The sequence below is a fragment of the Bos indicus genome, chromosome 16 (assembly GCF_029378745.1).
Source record: "Bos indicus isolate NIAB-ARS_2022 breed Sahiwal x Tharparkar chromosome 16, NIAB-ARS_B.indTharparkar_mat_pri_1.0, whole genome shotgun sequence".
Lineage (NCBI taxonomy): Eukaryota > Metazoa > Chordata > Mammalia > Artiodactyla > Bovidae > Bos > Bos indicus.
In genome coordinates, this window is record NC_091775.1 from 1632351 (window position 1) to 1657018 (window position 24668).

General features: G+C 37.6%; 1 protein-coding gene across 2 annotated transcripts in view; it reads left to right on the forward strand.

Moving 5' to 3' along the window:
• The window catches only part of ZC3H11A (zinc finger CCCH-type containing 11A), a 44150-nt gene that overhangs the window by 10037 nt on the left and 9445 nt on the right, over nucleotides 1-24668 (forward strand). For both annotated transcript variants that reach the window (XM_070767741.1, XM_019976162.2), the window contains exons 2-11: nucleotides 4276-4475; nucleotides 5568-5687; nucleotides 12928-13051; nucleotides 14149-14352; nucleotides 14476-14592; nucleotides 14867-14947; nucleotides 17141-17251; nucleotides 18056-18118; nucleotides 19392-19490; nucleotides 21007-21075. In XM_070767741.1, coding sequence (XP_070623842.1) covers nucleotides 4422-4475; nucleotides 5568-5687; nucleotides 12928-13051; nucleotides 14149-14352; nucleotides 14476-14592; nucleotides 14867-14947; nucleotides 17141-17251; nucleotides 18056-18118; nucleotides 19392-19490; nucleotides 21007-21075 — 1042 coding nt within the window. In that variant the 5' untranslated portion in view covers nucleotides 4276-4421. The remainder of the gene's footprint in view (nucleotides 1-4275; nucleotides 4476-5567; nucleotides 5688-12927; nucleotides 13052-14148; nucleotides 14353-14475; nucleotides 14593-14866; nucleotides 14948-17140; nucleotides 17252-18055; nucleotides 18119-19391; nucleotides 19491-21006; nucleotides 21076-24668) is intronic.

Genomic DNA, 24668 nt, shown 5'->3' on the forward strand with positions numbered 1-24668 from the left:
GGCATTTGATGAATCCTTTAGTTAAAAGACTTAAGTTCATCCAGTTTAGGGAAATTTCTTTGTATTGTTATTTTATTATCATTTCTACCAGTTCCATTCCAACCTTATATAATTTTCATTGTGTAGAAATTGAATCTTCTGGAATTATTTCCATGTTATGTATCTTTCCTCCCACATTGGCATCTTTTTGCATTCTGGGGAATGTCCTGATAGTGATATCCTATAATTCAGTTTTGTCTTTTTCATCAGTGTTTATTCAGATTTTTATTTATCTTGGGTACTATTTCTTTTTTTAAAAAAAGGGAATGTGCACCATGGTTTTGGACTTTGTCTTATGTAGTAATAATTACAGTGAATTTTTTACCTCTACATTTTTGGGGGCTATTTTCTTGCATAGCAGTTATAGCCTTCCCCCCACCCCCCAGTGAAAGTTTTAGAAGTTCAGTATGTAAAAGGGATATATGAAAGAACTGTTCTATTTAAACATTAGTAATGTGATGCATATCTATTCAGGATTCAGTCTCTCCATGCCTTGCCTTGCCTACCTCGGGGTGTTTTACAGAATCGATTTTGAAAAAATGGTGGGCAGGGGGGTGGGGAGTACAACTCATGCTATTCTACTATTTCATAAATCTCATTTTGTTTGATTAATATGTAGCAGTCTTACTGAAACCAACAACAGTTCATTTATGTTCTTTGGGATGTTGATTTCAGGGATGAAGGGGACACCAAAGCCTCCTTTCTGTTGTAAAATGTTTCCTTTCTTTTCTGACTAATACTTTTTCTTTTTGTGTGTGTCATTGTAGTGAATTCCTAGAGACTTGATCCCATTGGAGGCAATTTTTTAGTTTTTATTTTATGTTGTAGTAGAGTTGATTTACAATGCTCTGTTAGTTGCAGGTGTACAGCAGAGTGATTCAGTTGTGCGTATACATATATCCATTCTTTTTCAGATCCTTTTCCCATATAGGTTATTACAGAGTATTATAATATTCTGTGCTATACAGTAGGTCTTTGTTGATTATTTATTTTACATGTAGTAGTATGTATATGTTAATCTCAAACTAATTTTTCCCACCTCTAAATTTTCTTTCTTTTCTTTGGCCGTTCTGCTTACAGAATCTCAGTTCCCCAACCAGGGATTGAACTCAGGCCATGAAAGTGCCAAATCCTAATCACTGGACCCTCAGGAAATTCCCTCTCTCCCTCTGATTTTTAAAGTTACCTTTTGGTGTACCCTAGATGGTGGAATGCATTCTCTTTGTGGTCAGAGGAATGTTGGTAGTGGACTGGTGAAGTAGTGTTAAAGACCCAGTCCTTGTTCTGTTCTGTAGCATATCAACAATGGTCAGGTCAGTTAGGGTAGACTTGAATTCTCTGGTACATCTGTGTTTCATCATATTAGAAAATATAGTGTTATTCTCAGCATAAAATAATAAATAGCCACCTGTAATCCTACCACCGTGACTATAACTACTGCTAACATTTGATCTATATTTTTCTAGCTTTCTTCCTGCTACTATATCCTCACCAGCACTTGGTGGTATCAGTTTTTGGATTTTCGTCAGCCATTCTAAAAGGAATTTGCAACTCCCAGTGATACTGAGTGTCTTTTCATATGCTTGTTTGTCATCTGTATATTTTCTTTGGTGAGGTGTCTGTTTAGATCTTTTGCCCATTTTTAAATTAGTTTTTCTTTAACTTATTTTTTTGGCTGTGCCGCATGGCATGGGTGATGGGATCTTAGTTTCCCACCAGGGATCAAACCTGTGCTCCCTGCATTGGAAGCGTGGAGTCTTAACCACTGGACCACTGGGGAAGTCCCTGATTTGTTTTTCTTATTGTTGCATTTTAAGGGTTCTTTGTATATTTTGAATACCAGTCCTTTATCAGTTATGTGTTTTGCAGAAATTTTCTCCCAGTCTGTAACTTGGCTTTTCATTCTCTTAATAGTGCTTTTGAGAAGTGGAAGTTTTTAATTTTAATTAACTCCAACTTATCAATGGTTTCTTTAATGGACTGTACATTTGGTGTTATGTCTAAAAAGCTATCACCACACCCAGAGTCAACTGGATTTTCTCTTGTTTTATTCTCTAGGAGTTTTATAATTTCACATTTGTGATCCATTTTAATTTTTGTGAAAGGTTTAAGATCCCTGTCTAGATATATTTTTTTGCATGCAGGTATCCTCTTCTTCCAGCATTGTATGTTGAAAAGACTGTCCTTTCTTCTTTGAAATTGCCTTGCTTCTTTGGCAAAGATCAGTTGACTCTATTTTTAATGTATATTAGTTTCTTAGGGCTTCCATAACAAAGTACCACATACCTGGGTGTCTTAAAGCAACAGAAGTTTATTATTCACAGTTTCGCAGGTTAGAAGTCTGAAAAGGTGTTGACAGGGTCGTGCTCTCTTTGAAACCTGTAGGGAAATGATCCTTCTTTGCTTTTTTAGCTTCTGGTGTTTGCTGGCAATCCTTGTCATTTCGTGGTTTATAGAAGCATCAGTTTTTGAACATGTAGGTTTCTAGGTGTTTTTTCGTTGTTAGAAGATGGTGATGAACTTTCTTAGGCACTATTCTTTTGCATATTTGTTGAATATTAGTTCAGTTCAGGCGCTCAGTCGTGTCTGACTCTTTGCGAGCCCATGGACTACAGCACTCCAGACCTCCCTGTCCATCACCAGCTCCCACAGTTTACTCAAACTCATGTCCATTGAGTCAGTGATGCCATCCAACCATCTCATCCTCAGTCGTCCCCTTCTCCCGCCTTCAATCTTTCCCAGCATCAGGGTCTTTTCAAATGAGTCTGTTCTTCGTATCAGGTGCCAAAGTATTGGAGTTTCAGCTTCAGCATCAGTCCTTCCAATGAATTTTCAGGACTGATTTCCTTTAGCATTGACTGGTTGGATCTCCTTGCAGTCCAAGGGACTCTCAAGAGTCTTCTCCAACACCACAGTTCAAAAGCATCCATTCTTTGGCACTCAGCTTTTTTTATAGTCCAACTCTCACATCCATACATGACCACTGGAAAAACCATAGCCATGACTAGATGGACCTTTGTTGGCAAGGTAATGTCTCTGCTTTTTAATATGCTGTCTAGGTTGATTATAACTTTTCTTCCAAGGAGTAAGCGTCTTTTAATTTCATGGCTGCAGTCACCATCTGCATTGATTTTGGAGCCCCCAAAAATAAAGTCTGTCACTGTTTCCACTGTTGAATATTAATCTCAGGATAAATTCTGGAAATGGAATTGAAAGCCATAGGATATTTAAATTTTGAAGGTTTCGTGTGTGTTTAGTAACATAACTCTTCTAACCTAGGTTGCTGAGTCAAAGGCTGGTTTTACCATGGCCTGCTATTCTTGGATTAGGAATTGTTAGTGGAAAATGTGAATTTGATTCATCTTAATTTCAAGTTGTAGATCAGTGTTTCTCTTTTAAGATCTTTTTGTTTTGTTTTGGCCAAAAGCTTTTGGTATGCGGAACTTCCCCAACCAGGGACCAGTTCCACACTCTGGGTGGTGGAATTGCGAGTCTTAACCACTGGACCACAAGGGAAGTCCCCAGATCCATGTTTCTGAAACTTTATCCTCTGATGTAGGGGTTTGTAGAAACCCCTTCCAGATTCTGACATGTGCTCTTGTCATGTATTTTTACTTCTGTAGAAGCTTGCTTTCTTGAACCCTTTAGTGTGAGAACTATGGTATGGCAAGAACTAAGGGGAGAGGGAATGCTGGTCATTCTGCATAAGCACTATTTTAGGGATAAGCCCGGAGAACTTCTTTTGCTCCTTTTGTGTAATTGGTGTGCAGCTCTTCGGTCATCTTCATTGTATTAGCTCGCTCTACAGATTTTTCAGGGGTAGTGGTTCACCAGCTATTCCAGTGAGATAGTTTTTTCCACATACTTAGAATTATATACTTTGGAAATAACAAAAATGCTTGTGAATAATTAGATGAAAAAAGTCTAGTTTGTCAGAAATACAGATTTAGCAAATTATCTTGTGTAAAATAGTCCAAGTTAATAATCTAAACTGCAGATCATTTGTTGAGTATATAATGCTTACATAATTTATGGTGAAGCACCATAGAGAATGCAAAGAAAGAAGCATGGCTGTTTAACAAAAATTTTGCATTGTAGATGAGAATATACAACATTCACAGATTAAAATATGAATCAGAATTTTCATAAGGCTCTGTTCATTGGTCAGGGTGATTTGGAGAAGATTGTTGAAAGAATTTACCTGAAATATTTTCATTCATTGTCTTCTCATTTTAGGATTAACATTTAAAAGACGATTTCTGTGATTGACTTGTCTTTTGGAAGATTAAACCCATATCAAGAGGACTTGGAGCTGGTCCTCGCCTAGAGGAAGCAGTGGCTTGTTTTCAAAAAGCCACTTCTCATCTAAGGATCTACTCAGCATGCCTAATCAAGGAGAAGACTGCTATTTTTTTTTCTATTCTACTTGTACTAAAGTAAGAATTAGCATCTCTAAATCAGTTCTTTCTATGATTTCCCTAATAAAATTGAATAAAATTTTCCCAGCATACCAAGGTGTCTTTTGTGTTTTGCTCAATGTTTATTATCTGCTGTCAATTTTTCGTAAAGGATAGCATTCCTAAGGGAATTTATTGCTCATCGTTTTTTTTCCTGTTCATTTTATGTTCTCCATACTCCAGAAGTAAAAAGATAGCATTTAGTCATCATTCGGTGTTCTTATAGCTATAATCAGTCTGTTCAGGGTGCTTTTAAGGAATTAGGAACACTTGACTGTGGCTTGCTAACTTTGATCTTTATCTAGTAAATTTACTTTGTAGTAAATGAATGGGTGGATTGTATTGTATTTATAGAATTGTCGTGGACTGAATTTGACTTCTCCCTTCAGATTTCCTGCTGAATCCTAAAGCCACTTTTCTAAATATGCTTTTGCAGGTTTATTAGAGCTTTTTTCTTTGTTGGAGCTTCGTGCTTTTCAGCTTGTTTCTTCTGCAGCTCCATTTAGATTTATCTATTATTTTCTGTTATTCCTTTGTGACTAATTCTATACATGTGTTTTTTTTTTCCCCCAAGTATTTTTCTTAAATCATTTTGGTACTATATTTTAAATTGTTAGTTTTGAGCAAAGCTTTAAGTAACAAGTTGCACAACAGTAGCATTTTGTTTCAAATAGTAGCATTGTATGAAATTTATGGTGAAACATGGAATTATACTTAAATTCTAATTACTTTCTAATTTTCCATTTAAAGCTAGTTATACAAGTCAGGATATATGAAATAGTTTTGAAGATTAACTGTAAAACATATTTTTTAAGGGTACCTAATATTCCCACTTGTATTTTTGAACCCCGTCTCTCAGCTTGTGTCATTCATGTTGTCAGATCAGATAAAGGATAGGTTTTAGGAAATTAAACATTTCTTGACCTCTGATTGTTCTTACCATCCCACTTCAGTTGTTTTCTCCCTGTCTCTCCCTGTTTGTCTAGGTACCGAGAACTTTACAGTGAGCGTTTTGCCTGGGGGCTGGTTTGATCCCACAGTTCTTTTCTGTATTATTCCTTCTGTTCACAGGGTGACAGCTGTCCATTCCGTCACTGTGAAGCTGCACTGGGAAATGAAACTGTTTGCACATTATGGCAAGAAGGGCGCTGTTTTCGACAGGTGTGCAGGTTTCGGCACATGGAGATTGATGTAAGTCTTCAGTTTGTGTTTTAGTAAGTAGTCTTGTGTCCTGATGGGACAATAAAAAATGTGGCAGTAAAAATCATCTTATGTAACATGTGGGTTAAATTCTTTTTTAATGACCTAGTGAAATTTCTGTCATTAGTGAAATGTTCACTTAATATCGAGATGCTTTATGGTATGAATTAGTATCATATTTCATAAAGGCCGTTTGGTAATTTTGTCTAAAGTGAAAATCATATATGTATATTTAGGGAGTGTTTATATTTCTGTGTTTATTTTAAAACAGTCTGAACTTAGAGAAAAGTTGCAAATATAGTATGAAACTTTCCACTAAACCATAATTGTGATAAACCATCAAAATTAGAATATTAACGTTTATATATTACTCTCATTGAATCCTCAGATCCCATTCAGGTTTTGCCCTTGAATTGGTAATGTTCTTTATTGCAATAGGAGTGAGTCCAGAATCATGTGCTGCATTGAGTTTCATAGTGATTTGGCCTTCTGTCTAGAACAGTTGATCAGTCTTTTCTTGCCTTTCATTGACCTTGACATTTTTGGTCGCTATAGGACAGTTATTTTGTGTAATGTTCCTCCCTTTGGGTTTATCTAATACTTCCTCATTGCTAAATTCAGATCTTATATTTTTGGCAGGAATATCACAGAGGTGATATTCTTCTCACTGCTTACCATTGAGTGGTGTACAATTTTAATTATCCCATTACTGATGTTAACTTGCATCACTTCATTAAGGTGGTAGCCACCAGATTGCTTCACTGTACATTTTTTTTTTTTTTTTTTTTGTAATTATGTTTTGGAAAGGTACTTTGAGACCTTGTAATTATCCCATTTCATATCAAATTTTGAATGAAATTTTTTTTTCCAAGTTTTTATGTGTGGTCTCAATGATTTCCTGTTTTATTCAGTGTGTTATATGCCATTACTATCATTTTTTCCTCCTCAGATTGATGTTTGGCCAATAAGAGCCCTTAAAGCTGATTTTTGTATCTTTGTGATGTTTCCGTCCTTCTTTGAACACGTCTTCACTTTCTGGCCTAACAAGGTTGTCCAGGTCCACATGCTCTACTCGTTTGCCCCCCCCCCCGCCCCCCTTCGGCTCATCCTCTGACAACACTAGACCCCCAGTCAGGAAGACCCTGCCTTCCTCACCCTGCTTAGTCTCTGATGCCCCTTCTAGGCTGACCTCCATGAGTACACCCTCCTCACCCTATCATGAGATTGCTTCTGCACAGAAGCCTTCCTACCCTTCTCAGGCTCCAGCACTGTGCTGGCTATCCTCCTACACAAATGCTTTGCTAACCCTGACAACTTGTGCCAATTCTACTTCATCCCGTGGATGCCTTCCTCATCTCAGTCAGCCTCTACCACTGTGCTCTGGGCCACTTGCCCTTCCTCTCCCAGCATCTGTGCCTACCTCTCTCAGCCTCACATAATGACTTTTGAATTGTTTGAGAAGGGGTGGGGAAAGAAGAAAGAGCCTAAATACGCAGTTTGTAGGTCTGGGGTTACGTAGCCACTCCATTCTGGTTTCAGCTGAGTACCTGGTGGCTCAGTGCTAAAGAATCCACCTGTCTGTGCAAAAGACGTGGGTTCGATCCCTTGGTCAGGAAGATCCCCTGGAGAAGGAAATGGCAACCCACTCCGGTATTCTTGCCCGGGAAATCCCATGGACAAAGGAGTCTGGTGGACTGCAGTCCGTAGGGTTGCAAAGAGTTGGTCATGACTTAGCAAATAAATAACATTCTATTCTGTCTTCCACATAGATTCACTAAGTACGTTCAGAAAAAGAAATGCTCTTGCAACTTTTAAAAAATCATGCTGTAACATTGCAAGCAGAGTAAACTGGCACAACTCTTAGGAACGCTGTGCCAGTCTCTAAGAACATATATTAGATTGCTGCAGATGTAATAGCTGTTTCAGACTGCAAATTTTAAATCATTATAACTAGCTCGAAACACACCTTTATTAATCAAAATAGAATTAATTACAATCAACACATTTTGCCAATGAGAAATAAATTGCTTCGGGATTTGATGAATTCTTGGAAAACATTTTCTGCATCCTGCTGGTTGTGGAAGCCTTCACCATGCAAAAAGTTGTCCAGATGCTTGAAGAAGTGACGGTTGGTGAGAGGTCAGGTGAATATGGTGAATGAGGCAAAACTTCATAGCCCAATTTGTTCAATTTTTTGAAGTGTTGCTTGTGCAACGGTTGGGCGTTGTTGTGGAGAAGCATTGAGCCCTTTCTGTTGATTGGTGCTGGCTGCAGATGTTGGAGTTTTTTGTGCATCATGTTGATTTGCTGAGTATACTTCTCAGATATAATGGTCTTACCGGGATTCAGAAAGCTGTGGTGGGTCAGACTGGCAGCAGACCACCAGTGTCCATGACCTTTTTTTGGTGCGAGTTTGGCTCTGGGAAGTGCTTTGGAGCTTCTCCATCCAGCCACTGAGCTGGTCATCGTCAGTTATATAAAATCCACCTTTTGTTGCTCATCCCAGTATGATCGAGAAATGGTTCGTTGTTGCATAGTATGAGAGAAAACAACACTTCAGAACAGTGATATTTTTGATTTTTGGTCAGATCACGAGGCTTCCACTCTTCAAGCTTTTTCACCTTTCCAATTTGCTTCAAATGCCGAACAACCACAGAATGATCACCTTTGAGTTCTTTGGAGGATCGACTTGAATGATTACTCTCAGTTGGTCATTGTCAACTTCTGACCAGCCTCTCTGATCCTCATCTTCAACACTTTTGTCTCCTTTGCAAAATTTCTTGGACTACACTGCACTGTATGTTTGTTGGCAGTTCCTGGGCCAAATGCATTGTTGATGGGAGTTGTCTCCACTGCTTTATTGACCCATTTTGAACTTGAATAAGAAAATCCCTTGAATTTTCTTTTTGTCTAACATCATTTCTCTAGTCTAAAATAAATATAAAATAAACAGCATGTAATAAGTCATTAGCAGAAAGACATAAAGTGAGAAATGCACATTAAAATTATGTGTAACGTAATCACATTTATTTAAGAATATATTCCAGTATGAAACAGCAACTTTCAACAGTGGAAAAACCGCAATTTTGCATCAACCTAATACATTTGGAATTCTCTAGAAAACTCAAGGGACTTAGCATATGGTTGATGCATGCATTCATGCATGCATGTGTGTGTGCTCAGTCGTGTCTGACCTCTTGTGACCCCATGAACTGTAGTCTGCCAGGGTCCTCTGTCCGTGGGATTTTCCAAGAAAGAATACTGGAGTGGGTTGCCATTTCCTCCTCCAGTGGATCTTCCCGACCCAGCGATTGAATATCTATCTCCCACGTTTCCTGCATTTTATGTGAATTCTGATTTATTACAGTGATAGAGTAAGGATACACTGATTATAGACGACAGCCGTAGTCTGGAGTTATTCATATGTGTGTTTCTGTTACGATCTCTGCATGAGGGTTCACAAAGAACACACACTTCTCCCAAAGGTGAAAACGCAGCAATACATGTGCATGTTTTGCTCTGGGAAGCCCATTATATGGGGCTTCCCCAGGGGCTTAGTGGATAAAGAATCTGCCTGCAATGCAGGAGACTTAGGTTCAGTCCCTGGGTCCTTAAGGGACAGAATGGTTCCGTATTTGTTAGTTAAATACTTATGGTAGTTTTATAGTGCATAAACTATGGCAGATGATGAGCATTCACTGTGTATCTTTGGACCAGCTGTATATCTTTGAACCATGTGTTATATATATGGCTTTTTTAAAAGCTAAAGAAATAATCATGTAGGAGAATGTTACTATGAGGGTGTGTTGCTAAGTAAAAATGTACAGAATTACATGGAAAACCTTTCTTTTAAATGTGAATCAATACATTTTACAGTTTTGTTTTTTTTTTAAGAATTCTATATCAAAATAAGTGACTCACTGTGTAATGGCATAATAGGTATTAATTTTATTTTCCAAGTCATCTTTATTGTTTGTGTATTACTTTTTATTTTGAAATAAAATTCAGTAATGGTATTAAACATGTTAAATAAATGTCCTGTGACTTCAGTTTAAAGATAATGCTATCATATCCAGTAATTTGAAGGTTGCTTTTAGGAAAGAAGCAAAGACAGATCCAGGAGCAGGGAAGATTGGCATTAGGTGCTACCTCAAGAAATAATTAGATAGTTGTTATTTTAAAGAGCAATGGTAGCTTTTTTTTTTTTTTTAACATTTATTTATGCATTTATGTATTTATTTATTTGGTTGCATTTCCCTGGTGATAACAGTGGTAGCACCTGGTAGCTTCATGGGTTTCCCTGGTAACTCAGCTGGTTACAGATTCAGTCTTGAATCTGCCTGCAATGCGGGAGACCTGGGTTCGATCCCTGGGTTGGGAAGATTCCCCTGGAGAAGGGAATGGCTAATCACACCAGTATTGTGGCCTGGAGAATTCCATGGACTGTGTATAGTCCATGGGGTCCCAAAGAGTTGGACAGGACTGAGCGACTTCATTTGGTTACTTGGGGTCTTTGTTGCTCCTCATGGGCTTTCTCTAACTGCAGTCAGCGGGGCTACTCTTCATCACAGTACACGGGCCTCTCGTGCGGTAGCTTCTCGTTGCAGAGCACAGGCTTCAGTACTTGCAGCACATGGACTCAGTAGTCATGGCACATGGGCTTAGTTTGCTCCACAGCACGTGGAATCTTCCCAGACTAGGGATTAGACTCATGTTCCCCGAATTAGGTGGATTCTTACCCACTGTACCACCAGGGAAGTGCAGTTGTAGCTATTATACCTAACTTTTAAGGGTAACGGGATACTAATAAATACTATAAAGTTCTTTCAAAGACTGAGTTATTTGCCATACTTTTTTAAAACATGTGGCAGTAAGTGCAGGGCATAATTCTTTTACATTGTTGTTGCTCAGTCTCTCCATCGTGTGTGACTCTGCAACCCCATGGACTGCAGCATGTCTGGCTTCTCTGTTCTTCACTGTCTCCCAGAGTTTGCTCAAACTCATGTTCATTGAGTCAGTGATGTCACCCAACCATCTCATCCTCTGTCATCCCCTTCTCTTCCTGCCCTCAATCTTTCCCAGCATCAGGATCTTTTCCAGTGAGTTGGCTCTTTGCATCAGGTGACCAAAGTATTGGAGCTTCAGCATCAGTCCCTCCAGTGAATATTCACAGTTGATTTCCTTTAGGATTTGACTGGCTGACCTCTTTGCTGTCCAAGGGACTCTAAAGAGTCTTCTCCAACACCACAGTTCTAATGAATCCATTCTTCAATGTTCAGCCTTCTTTATGGTCCAACTCTCATATCCATACATGACAACTGAAAAAACAATAGCTTTGACTATACGAACCTTTGTTGGTAAAGTGATGTCTCTGCTTGTTAATACACTGTCTAGGTTTGCCATAGCTTTTCTTCCAAGGAGCAAACATCTTTTAATTTCATGGCTGCACTCACCGTCTGCAGTGATTTTGGAGCTCAAGAAAGTAAAGTCTGTCACTGTTTCCATTGTTTCCCATCTATTTCCCATGAAGTGATGGGACTGGATGTCATAATCCTATTAGTTTTTTTGAATGTTGAATTTTAAGCCAACTTTTTCACTCTCCTCTTTCACTTTGATCAAGAGACTCTTTACTTCCTGTTCACTTTCTGATTAGAGTGGTATCATCTGCATGATTTTTCTCCCGCAGTCTTGATTCCAGCTTGTGCTTCATCTAACCTGGCATTTCACATGATGTACTCTGCATATAAGTTAAATAAGCAGGGTGACGTAATTTTTACCAAATTACCTTTGAGAGATGTTGAACTAGTTTACATTTCTGTTACCAGCGTGTGGGACTCATGATTCTTCCACATTCCTACCAACACAGTGTATTATCAATCTCCCAGTTATAGCAGATATTGGAATCATTGCCCTTCTTGATACCTTTAAGGTTCTTTCATTTCAGGCATTGTTTCTTTATTTATTTCTTCCATATTGAAAAATGGAAGTTTTTGAATAGTACTGTTGTTCGCCTTGAAATTTAAAGCTTACGCTGCTTTATTATGAGAGATCTAACATAATGCAGGTTATTAATCAGACATTAATTACTTTTCAGAAGTCCTTATCGGGACTTTTTTTTTTGAGTTATATAGAAATGTGCACAAATCATTATCTTACATGTTGAGTTTTCATTGAGCGAGTGTACCTAATAGACCAGCACCCAGATCATGAAATAGAACATTTCCAACCCTGTCTTCCCCCTTTATCTCCTCATTGTCATTCACCACAGTCCCAAAACTAGTCACCATCTTGACCATTCTGCCATAGTAAAGTTTTGACTGTTTGGTTTTTCTGTAAATAGAATCATACAGTGTGTGCTCTTTTGTCTGGCTTCTTTCATTTTGCTCCCATAGTATTGTTTATTCCCTCTCATTACTGGATAGCATTGTATTTTATGAATATACTGCAAAGTATTCCAGAATGTATATACTGGAATGTATCCATTCTAGTGTTGCTGTACATTTGGTTTGTTTCCATTTTGGAGCTCTTTTTAATAGTGTTGCTTTGAAATTCTTTATATACATCTAATATAATGTCTGTGTTAGAACTAATATGTATTTCTCTTGGACATATATCCTGTGATCCAGCAAATCATTCTATTCTTGTTTTCCTTGTTCCCTTTTATAAAAGCAAGGTAGCTTGGGAAGGAGACCTTTTTAGTGTGTTACATGAGCCTTTGAGAAGTCACGAATGGGAAGAATTTTTTTATCCAAATCTTGAACTCTCAGCTTCAGATAACAACTGCAGTTTATTGACTCTTCTATCGCTAAGTGCTTCTTGTACATTATTTCATTTATTTCTCATAAGAACCTGATTAGATAGCTACTGTATTCCCATTTTATAGCTGAGGAAAGTGAGACTAAGAGGTATTATTTGTCTGACGTTACATGGTCAGTAAGTAATGTGATAGAGAATCAAACACTATTATCTTGGACTCCATAATCTTACCTACTATATTACTCCCCTTTTCTAAATTATGGACATTTAAGAAGAGGGCAAGGAGAAAGAACAGCAAAGTTCTTCCTGCTCTTTGATTTCTCCATCATGCTAGGATATGTCACTTTCAGCAACCCCTTTTCCTCACACTCAAAATCATTTCACATGCCTCAGATTTTTTAACCTTGTGTGAACTTTGTCCAGAAAACACGACCAAGTGAATACAGGTCATACTGATGTCTTTTTCCTCTTACAGAAAAAACGCAGTGAGATTCCTTGTTATTGGGAAAATCAGCCAATGGGATGTCAGAAACTAAACTGTGCTTTCCATCACAACAGAGGACGTTATGTTGATGGCCTTTTCCTACCTCCAAGCAAAAGTGAGTTTCGTTTTTTAATTTTAAAAGGCTAGTTGCTGTATAATGAACACCTACGTGCATACTTTATAGAGTACACACTTACAGAGTACATTGCCGTCTCTGTAGTCTTGTGAGAAAGCAGTTTTATTTTCACTTCAGATGAGGAAACTGAACTTTATTACGGTTAAACGACTTGTGCACAGTCATAAGCCAATAAAGTAGCAGTCATGATTAAAACTTTGTTGACAAAGCTGTGCTGCTTCACAAATGTTTCTTGGCATGACAGTTTAGGTTATTTAGCTTACGTCATTTCCCATTTTCTTACCATGCTTACAGAGATTTTTCAAAAGAAACTTGATTGTCCAGGCCAGGGGTTGGCAATCCTGGTCTTTGACCTGTATTGCAAAGTAAAATTTTATTGAAATGAAGCCCTGCCCGTTTGTTTACATATTTTCTATGGCCAAATTTTGTGCTACTGCTGCAGAGTTGAGTAGTTGAAACACAGATCTACAAGGCTAAAATATTTACTGTATACTTCTATATATTAAAAAACTTGCTTATCCTGCTCTAGGGTATAATCTAAAATAAAACTCACACTCTGTCAAAAGCTAGTATTTATTTCCATTTAAAATAATTTCCTAATGGAGTGATCAGCCATTTAAAAGCCACATCTGCTGTGTGATTAAAATCTGATGGCTGTATATTTTTATCTTCTTTAAGGGGAAAAAAGGCTCACTCCTTTCTGATTTGATTCAAAAGTATTACCCACTGTCTCTTTAAAAAGCTGTTTCTTGATCCTACAGTCTAGAATTTCAGTATTAAAATTTAATGTCTAGAATGTGTAAATAATTACTATGCATCTGGCTTTTATTCTCTGAGTGCCTACTTTGTGTTTACATGGAGTGAATAGTTTTTAGCTAGAAGCCACATTTTCCCTCCTGGAAGTTTAGAACCTAATTGGGAAAATGGGGAAATTAAAAATTAAATTAAATTTTTAATTAAAAGAGATAAATTAAAAAAGACAGTGCTCAAATCACCAAGCTTATTATAGATAATTGGAGTTTTTTGATGAATTGGAGCTTTTTTCTTTTAATTTATAACTAATTTTTTATGTCTAGCTGTGTTGCCCACTGTGCCTGAGTCGCCAGAAGAGGAAGTGAAAGCTAGCCAGCTCACAGTTCAGCAGAGCAAATTATCTGTCCAGTCTAATCCCTCTCCTCAGCTGCGAAGTGTTATGAAAGTAGAAAGTTCAGAAAACGTTCCCAGCCCTACACACCCACCTGTGGTGATCAATGCTGCAGACGATGATGAAGACGATGATGGTAAGCTTTAGCTCTTTCGTTAGGACAAGTAAAAGATCAGGGTAACTTAGTGAGTTAGCATCAGACTTGAAGCTCTACATCTGTTTTTTAATTGGAAATTTGCCTTAAATGTTGACAATATAGATCAGTTTTCTGAGGAAGGTGATGAAACCAAAACACCTACCCTGCAACCAACTCTTGAAGTTCATAATGGATTACGAATGACTTCTGCCCGGAAACCTGGGGTCAATTTAAAACAAGGTAAGAAGGGGCTATTTTGAGGCTAGTTTCTGCTCATAAATCTTACAGCACTATTGAATATGTCCAGACTGTCTTAAATACCTTTGAAATTTAATTCCTAATTACCAGCACCTCCCTCTTCCTTGTGGCCATTACACTTACTCACACACACACATTTACATATACTTTCTCGTATTCATTGAGAAGACATTTGAATGCCAGCTGTGTATGTACAAATAAAATGCAAGGGTAAAATGGTGCTAGTTCCTCACGTGGTTGCTATTTGTGTTCCTAGGTGAAAGTTTGAATTTTGGAATAAAAACCCTTGAAGAAATTAAATCAAAGAAAATGAAGGAAAAATCAAAGAAGCAAGGTGGTAAGTTTTCAGGAGTTTTAACATGGAGAATTGAATGTTTCTAGAGAAGACTAAAAAGACACTTGGCACCAACTAAAATGAGCAAATAGATTTTGATTTTTGTGGCTTGTTTAAATTAAAACATAGTCTTATTTAAAACATAGTTGCTTTTTTAAACCGTTGCAGCTGTGTTTCTGTCCCTAACTATTCAGAGATAGGCACGTACAATAAAAAACCTGAAAGAACTTGTTTATTTTGAGAAATATAACTCTAAAGAATAGCATATAAACTTTTTTTGGCCACATTGCATGGCTTGCAGGATCTTGGTTCCCTGACCAGGGATTGAACCCATGCACCTTGCAGTGATAGCTCAGAGTCCTAACCACTGAACCTCCAGGAAATTCCCTAAACTATTATTAAAAGAGGAAAGACTTTATTTTGTAGTAGGTTAATTCTTCCTCAGGAACTGCTAGAATTTTCTTCTAGCGCTTGCCTTAGTCTGGTTGATCTGTATTTCCAACCATAAAAATATTAGGTTAGTGCAAAAGTAATTGCGATTTTACATTGTTGAACTTTGCTGTTTGATACTGGGATACATTGCTAAATAATGTGTGTTATACATCATTTTAATGTTCATTTCTGAGTTTGTTCTAGTGACTTATTACTTGCTATGTATTTTATATTTATTTTAGACTAGGGAAATGGTTTTAGACAAAAAGCACATTCAAGTGATTTTCTTAAATCATGTTCAAAATGAGTCATAAAGCAGCAGAGTCAGCTCTCAACATCAGCAACACATTTGGCTCTGGAACTGCTAACAAGCATACAGTGCAGTGGTGGTTCAAGAAGTTTTGCAAAGGAGACTTGAAAATGAAGATCATAGTGGACAGCTATCAGAAGTTGACAGTGACCAACTAAGAGCAGTCATTGAACCTGATCTTACAGCTACATGAGAAGTTGCCAAAGAACTGTGTTGATCATTCTGTGGTCATTCGGTGTTTGAAGCAAATTAGAAAGGTGAAGAAAGTTGCTAAGTGGTAACCTTATGAGCTGACCAAAAACCAAAAAATCGTCATTTTGAAGTGTGATCTCCTCTTATTCTACACAATGACAACGAACCATTCCTTGATCATATGTAACACATATGTACACATTCCTCGATCACATATAACAAAAATTGGGTTGTACATGACAACAGGCTGTAACCAGTTCAGCGGTCAGACTGTTAAGAAGCTCCAAAGGACTTCCAAAGCCAAACTTGCACCAAAAAATGGTCACGGTCTCTCTTTTGTGGTCTGTTGCCAGTTTGATGCACTCCAGCTTTCTGAATCCCAGTGAAACCATTACATCTGAGAAGTATGCTCAGCAAATCAATGCCTGCAGCTGACTTTGGTCAGCAGAAAGGGCCCAGTTCTTCTCCACAACAACGCTTCAAAAGTTGAACAAAATTGGGCTGTGAAGTTTTGCCTTATCTTCCATACTCATTTGACCTCTCGCCAACTGATAACCACTTCTAAGCACCTCGACAACTTTTTGCAGGGAAAATGGTTTCACAACCAACAGGATACAGAAAATGCTTTTCAAGGGTTCATCAAATGCATGGGTTTTTACACTACAGGAATAAACTTATTTCTCATTGGCAAAAAATGTAATAATTGTAATGGTTCCTATTTTGATTCGTAAAGATGTGTTTGAGCCTAGTTATACTGATTTAAAATTCATGGTCTGAAACCGCAATTACGTTTGTACCAACCTAATAGATATCGTGTGAAATGTATTTAGAAAGAATCAGAGGATTGGTTCTCAGCGCCTTGTTGAAGCTTGTTCTGCAGCGACTTTGGAGTTCCATTTTGCAGACGATTGAGTATGGATGGAAAGAACTAGATTGACACACCTGATGGGGTGTGCTTCTGAGGTTAGGGTTAGTGTAACGTTAGCCTCACTCGTAAGTAAGTAAAAGTAGATTGAGTGCCCGAGGAACTCAGAACAGTTTATATTTTATTTTCACATTGTGCCAAAGGCAGACAAGAGATGAGATTATCTCCCTTTCCCTACTCCCATTTCACTGTAGGCAAACAGGAACAGAAAGATTGCTTGGCTTGTAGTCCAGTGGTCTGTATTGGACTTACCTGGTCTCAAAAAACAAAACTTCTTGATTTATGATAGCTTCATTTTTCATCGATTATTTACTGTTCGTTGACTTTCTTTATTTAGAAGGTTCTTCGGGAGCTTCCAGTCTTTTACTCCAGTCACAGCCCATGCCAGGTCCTGAAAAAGAGAATGTCCGGACTGTGGTGAGGACAGTAACTCTCTCCAGCAAGCAAGGTGAGGTACAGGTAGATCTGAGCAGCTGTGAGTTCCTACTTTTAAGTGGGAGAGCAGAATCCTTGGGTTTGGTGTATTGGTGGATTTGCAGGGAGATTTTGAGTATGTTGATTGGATAGAAGGATGAGAATTAGTGCATTTGACTCTACTGTTTAAAAGGTTGAAATTGTTACCATGCAGCTTTCATATTTATATATTTAAGTTTTACATTGTTTATTTTATGCAATGAATTTATTGACTGTCCATTATAGATAAAGAACTATAATAAACCCTTTCATTTAGAGACAAGTGTAAAAGTCTTTTCCTCTAGTAGTTTTTAAGTCTAATAAGGAATATGACAGAAGTAATTATAGTATGCAGATACATTTAAATGTTTGTGTCATTCAGACAACAACAAAAAAAAGAGCTCACTTCTTGCTGGATCAAGGAAGGTTATAGAGGAGAGTTAGCAGTGAAGTAAAGTATGATTTTATTTAACATATGGATGTGCGCAAGCAAAAATATAGCTTGGGTTTTGTAACCAATTGGTTAGATACAGCGTGTCTTTGTGTTCTTGGTTACTGTTAATAATTAGGACTGTGTTGCTGCTTCCTTTGGACTGTTCATTTGGTTATTTGAATTATTACTCAATAGGTTGATTTTTTTTTCCTCTTTAAATGTCAGTAGTCTTTATTTCTCAAGACTAAGAAGATCTGATTTCCAAGAGACTTTATTAATATCAGAGCATACTTTGTATCCATTAGTAGTTACTGAATACAGGAAAAATTGGATAATGATAGAGAAATTCTGTTTTTGCCATTTTAGGGGATGAACCTCTGGTAAGATTGAGTCTAACCGAGAGACTGGGGAAACGAAAATTTTCAGTAGGTGAGATAAGTTTTATGCGTATTCTTTGTTTTCTGCTTGCTTGTGCATTACTTGATATCTTCTCTAAAATTCTCTTTATACGGATGCCCAATCAGTGTTGATATTGACTCCCTTGTATTTCTGGCTGAAAGCATGTATAAAATCTTTTTATGTTTTTAACATGTGCAAAGTCATACAGATTTAAAATTCAGTTAAATTTATTAGTGCTGTTGTGTACTTAGGGGAAGTATTTTACCAGGTAACTCAATTATTGTGCAGTGACTGTAGTGTGTCTGTCTCAAGAGAGTTATTTTGAAAATCTTAACTGACATCAGAGCTTCTTTCATACTCGTTTAAAATGTGCTTATGCTTATGAGGTCTTACCTGTTTTGTGTTTTGTTTTATACCATTCTTGCTGCCTGAGAAATTTTAGGTAAAAAATTATGGAAATAATCTCTTAATAGCAGCATATGTGTTAACTTTGTGATTTTTTGGTTGTATATTTAAAGTATAAATAAGAGGAGACAGAAAAGTATACTCTGTATAGGGTCTTTAAAGTTTTTACAGAACCCTGCTAAGGTTTATCTTCAGTTAAGCTTTATCTTCAGTTAACTATCCAAAGAATAGTTTTTTAAGACTTCTGATATTTAAATAGCTTGTATTGACCAGTGTAATGTAATAAACCAGGAGTTAGGAATCTTGGTTTAGGTCCTGGCTCTATCACTGACTGACTGATAACTTGGGGGTAAGATACAGCATCTTTCATAATCTTAGCTTTCTTATCTGAAATTGAAGAAAGTGGGGTTTTGGCCTTTGGAGTCTTGTTGTCACAGGAAATTTTTAAATTTTATGGTTCTTTTGCTATACTCCTAATCATCCCAGTTGCATTTAATCACAGAATCTACCTAGATTTCAGCAGTTGGCCAGTTAAAGAGTTTTTTGTGCATGAAGATTTTTTTTCCATATATCCCTAAATCTTGAATTTCAGCTTGAATCAGGATTTATAATCCTCCATTTTTAGTTTTAATTATTTGGTAAATGTTAATTTGTGCTTTCTAATTTTTTGTCTTCCTTCTCTTTTTTCTGGTACATTTTTATTCCTTTTCTAACATTGAGTTATAAGGAAGCTAGAAGGTGAACATCATATACATGCATCATATACTTATATCATATACATGCATCATATACTTACATCATATACATGCAGAAAACTTGCAAAATTATTCTGTATTGTATTTCTTGACCTTGCTGAAAGTTGACTTGAAATGTTAAGCTGAGTTCCCTCTGTTTGTAGGTGGTGACAGTGATGCTCCATTAAAGCGTAGCCTTGCACAGAGGCTAGGGAAGAAAATTGAAGCTCCAGAGGCTAACACTGACAAAACACCAAAGAAAGGTACCTGTGTTCTAATGCACTTTGTGTGTGTAATCCTGCTGCTTGTCTCTTGTAATGTTAACAGGTATGGTTTGTCGTTCTTTTTGCTCAAGTAGATTAGATTATTATGTTCTCATGTCGGTTTTTTCATTCAGCAAACATTTGAAGGTTTACTCTGCTAGATCTTAGGTCACCATTGGGTAAAAAACACCCTCACAGTCTTCAGGAGCTTGTAGTCTCATGGTAGATAGGAATACTTACATATATTGTGATAAATTCTGTGACAGGAAGTGCACAGTGTTACGGGAGCACATAGGAAGGGCACCTGATCTCACCATCTGTCAGGGTCAGGTTCCCAGAGGAAGTGATGTTGACACTCAGACCTGAAACATGGTTTATCCAGGTAAAGTTGAAGGGTTAGAGGCTGAGAGTGTAACACGTGCAAGGCACAGAGCTCAAGGGACTCACTTGTGGCTGAATCAGAATTGGAAAGAAGAGCATGACAATGGGAGAGGATGAAGGGACTGCTGGTCATACAGAGTCTTTTAAGCCTAATATGGCTTAAAATATTAGAGAGTTTGGGCTTATCCGAAGATAGTAGCAAACAATGGGAAGGTTATTAACAAGGATCAGGGTGCCCAGATTGGCATTTTGGAACCACCACCCTGTCTAAGATATGGAGAAGAGGGTTAAGAGTGTTCTCCAGAAAAAAAAAAAGTGTTCTCCAGGAAGGAGTTAGCAGGCTTTCAACGTAATACAGGCAAGAGGAGGTAGTGGCGTAGATTTAGTGTTGTAGAAGTTGGTATGAAGAAGCGTGGACTAATTTAGAGGTAGTTGGGAGTTAGAATGATTTTATAGTTGAAGTTTTATATATGGAAAGAGGTAAGTGGTTAGATTTTAATTTTTTCCCATTGTATGACATGCAGTTGAAACAGTGGTGTTAAGTACTAAATAAATAAATAAGGTGTTTTTTCCTTCTTGTATTTAGTTTTAACTAAATACAAGATATTTAGTTAAGATAAGAAATTTCTTTCCACGTCTTCCCTAGCACAAGAGGCTTTGATAAATAGACCATCTCGTTTGGTCTATATTCTTTCTTACATTCTCAGACCTGTAAACAGAAGTTACTTTTTTTCTTTGCAATCAAATTTCCTTTCCTGTTGCCTATTAATTACATTGAAGACTCATAGCTAAAGAGCGTATTTCAAAAGGCAGGGTACTTTTTGATGCCAGTAAGATTTCAGAATATTGTACAATAGCAAAACTACGCCCGGAAATTAAGTAGTATTTGCTTTTCAATGTAAAGAGGTGACTTTTTTTTTTTTGAGCTTTCCAAAGTGCTCTAGAGAATCCGTGATTTCCTATAAATCTTATCTGTACTGTGAAGAAGACAAGTTTTTTAAGACCTAAAGATATTTTTCAAAAGCATTTTCCTTAGAAAACAAGTATAATAAATCTGATTTGTAACCTTTGAAAAAGATTTTTGATCTCTAAGAAGTCTAACTTTTTTTTTAAATCTTTTTCCTTTTTTAAACAGTCCAAGTTTCCAAGTCTCTGAAGGAGCGATTAGGCATGTCAACTGGTCCAAACAGTGAGGAAGCAGCAGGTAGGTAAACCCTAATGCCAGCTCCTGATAAGTTTTCCTTACTTTAAGAATCTTTTTCTCCAGTTTACCTTTTGACTTAGGTTGAAGGTTATGGGGTTTTTTGTATGTGTATGGGTTTGTTTGTTTTTTAAGTAATATTTTTCTCACTGGTATGAATTCTCTTTTTGTGGTTAAAGATAGCAACATGATTTTTATTTTTATGATAGCAGTAATAACTGGAAACTAGAAACAATCTATTCAACAAAAAGGAATTAAGATAGTTATGTGTTAAAATAGTTGCTGTCATGAAAAGTCATATTCTGAACAATAACGATATGGGAGACTTAGCCCCCTTGTTTTGAATGAAGAGAGGTTATGAAGGAACACATAGTGCTTTTGACTTAGAGCAACATAAACTTTTTTGGTGAGAGGTGGGTAATAAAGTTTATTTTCTTATTATAGAAACATATTCCTCAGAAAATGTCCTTATGTATGAGATGATTTCCAGTTTTATAAACATAAAACTAAATGCCTAGAAAGAAAAATACACCAAAGTGTTAACATTGGTTTTTATCTGGGTGTTGATAAAAAATTACTTAAAAGTAATTTTAATTTTTAATTTGAGTAATTTTAATTTTCTTCATTAATTTTCCTCCTGTGCTCTAATTTTTATTGTTGTTCGGTTGCTAAGTCATGTCCAACTCTTTGTGATCCCACAAACTACAGCACACCAGGATTCCCAGTCCTTCACTATCTCCTGGAGTTTGCTCAAATTCCTGTCCATAGAGTCAGTGATGCTGTCTAACTGCCTCAACCTCTGCCACAGTCTCCTTTTGCCTTCAGTTTTTCCCAGCATCAGGATCTTTTCTATTGAGTTGACTCTTCGCATCGGTTGGCCAAAGTATTGGAGCTTCAGCTTCAGCATCAGTCCTTCCAATGAATATTCAGAGTTGCTTTCCTTGAGGTTTAATTGATTTAATCTCCTTGTAGTCCAAGGGACTGTCAAAAGAGTGTTCTCCAGCACCACAGTTCAGAAACACCAATCCCTTGGCTCTCAGCCTTCTCTATGGTCCGTTTCTCACACCCATACATGACCACTGGAAAAACCATAGCTTGGACTATACGGATCTTTGTCAGCCAGGTGATGTCTCTGATTTCTAATACATTGTCTAGGTTTGTAATAGGTTTCCTTCCAATGAGCAAGCGTCTTCTTTAATTTCATGGCTGCAGTCACCGTCCACAGTGATTTTGGAGCCCAAGAAAATAAAATCTGTCACTATTCCAGTTTTTCCTCTTACATTTGCAATGAAGTCATGGGACCAGATGCCGTGGCCTTAGTTTTTTGAATGTTGAGTTTTAAGCCAACTTTCTCACTCTCCTCTTTCACCATCATCTTTAGTTCCTTGTCATTGTCTGCTGTTGGAGTGGTATCATCTGCATGTCTGAGGCTGTTGATATTTCTCCCAGCAGTCTTGATTCTAGCTTGTGATTCTTTCTCCTTTAAGAGTTTTCTGTTTCTTCCTGTTATGCTGGGACTCTGGTATGATAGATCTAAACATGGATCTTTTTGTTCATTATGCTTAGTGTTCAGTGGGAGTTTTGAATCTTTAAGGACTTAATTTATTAGCTGTAGAAAATATTCCTCTGACTTCTGTAAGTATGTCCTCTCCACCCTTTTATGTTTTCTCTTTATGAAATTCTTACTAGATGTGGGAACTTTCGGACGTATACTCCACATGTCTTAACCTTGCCTTCATGCTTTCCATTCCTTTGCTTTTTGCCTCACATTCTGTTACTTTTGCTTGGCTGTTTTCTGGATTAAGAATTGACGTACTTTTTCTGTGAAGGATTCGATGGTAAATATTTTAGGCTTGAGGTCCACAGCCTCTCGCTGCAACTGCTCTTCCACTAATGTGAAAGCAGCCATTTGCAGTATATAAATAAATAGTATGGCTGTGTTCCAGTAAAGCTTTATTTATGAAATATAGATCATGACCAGGTTTATTTGCTGACCCTATTCTAGATGGCTGATTTTCTACTGGCCTTGCAGTGTTTTGATTTTTTTGTTTGTTTGTTTTTGGTTAGATTTATTTTGTCACTTGGATTTTTATTTTTCAAGAACTTTTCTTACTTAGTTCTCTGATTTGTCCTTTTCCATAGCTTGATATCTCGCAGTTCTGAGGTGTTTGTTTGTTTGTTTGTTTTTTAATTTGTTGAAGTATACTCGATTTACAGTGTTGCATTAATTTCTTCTATACAGTAAAGTGATTTAGTAACACATATATACATATCCTTTCCATTGTGGTTTATCATAGCATATTGAATATAGTTTCCTGTGCTACATGGTAGGAAGCACTTTGTTATTTATCCATTCTGTGTGTAATAGTTTGCATCTCCTAATCCCAGGCTCCCTGTCCATTCCTCTTCTACCCACGCCTGCACCCTCCCAGCCCCTCCCAGGCAGAGCCACAAGTCTGTTTTCTGTGTCTGTGAGTCTGTTTCTCTTCTGTGGGTAAGTTCATTTGTGTCATATTTTAGATTACATACACAAGTAATAGTGCATCAGTCCAGTTCAGTCGCTCAGTCGTGTCCGACTCTTTGCGACCCCATGAATCGCAGCATGCCAGGCCTCCCTGTCCATCACCAACTCCCGGAGTTCACTCAGACTCACGTCCATCGAGTCAGTGATGCCATCCAGCCATCTCATCCTCTGCCGTCCCCTTCTCCTCTTGCCCCCAATCCCTCCCAGCATCAGAGTCTTTTCCAATGAGTCAGCTCTTCGCATGAGGTGGCCAGAGTACTGGAGTTTCAGCTTCAGCATCGTTCCCTCCAAAGAAATCCCAGGGCTGATCTCCTTCAGAATGGACTGGTTGGATCTCCTTGCAGTCCAAGGGACTCTCAAGAGTCTTCTCCAACACCACAGTTCAAAAGCATCAATTCTTCGGCGCTCAGCCTTCTTCACAGTCCAACTCTCACATCCATACATGACCATAGGAAAAACCATAGCCTTGACCAGACGGACCTTTGTTGGCAAAGTAATGTCTTTGCTTTTGAATATGCTATCTAGGTTGGTCATAACTTTCCTTCCAAGGAGTAAACGTCTTTTAATTTCATGGCTGCAGTCACCATCTGCAGTGATTTTGGAGCCCCGAAAAATAAAGTCTGACACTGTTTCCACTGTTTCCCCTGTTTCCCCCTCTATTTCCCATGAAGTGATGGGACAGGATGCCATGATCTTTGTTTTCTGAATGTTGAGCTTTAAGCCAACTTTTTCACTCTCTACTTTCACTTTCATCAAGAGGCTTTTTAGTTCCTCTTCAGTTTCTGCCATAAGGGTGGTGTCATCTGGATATCTGAGGTTATTGATATTTCTCCCGGCAATCTTGATTCCAGCTTGTGTTTCTTCCAGCCCAGCGTTTCTCATGATGTACTCTGCATATAAGTTAAATAAGCAGGGTGACCATATACAGCCTTGACGTACTCCTTTTCCTATTTGGAACCAGTCTGTTGTTCCATGTCCAGTTCTAACTGTTGCTTCCTGACCTGCATACAGATTTCTCAAGAGGCAGGTCAGGTGGTCTGGTATTCCCCTCTCTTTCAGAATTTTCCACAGA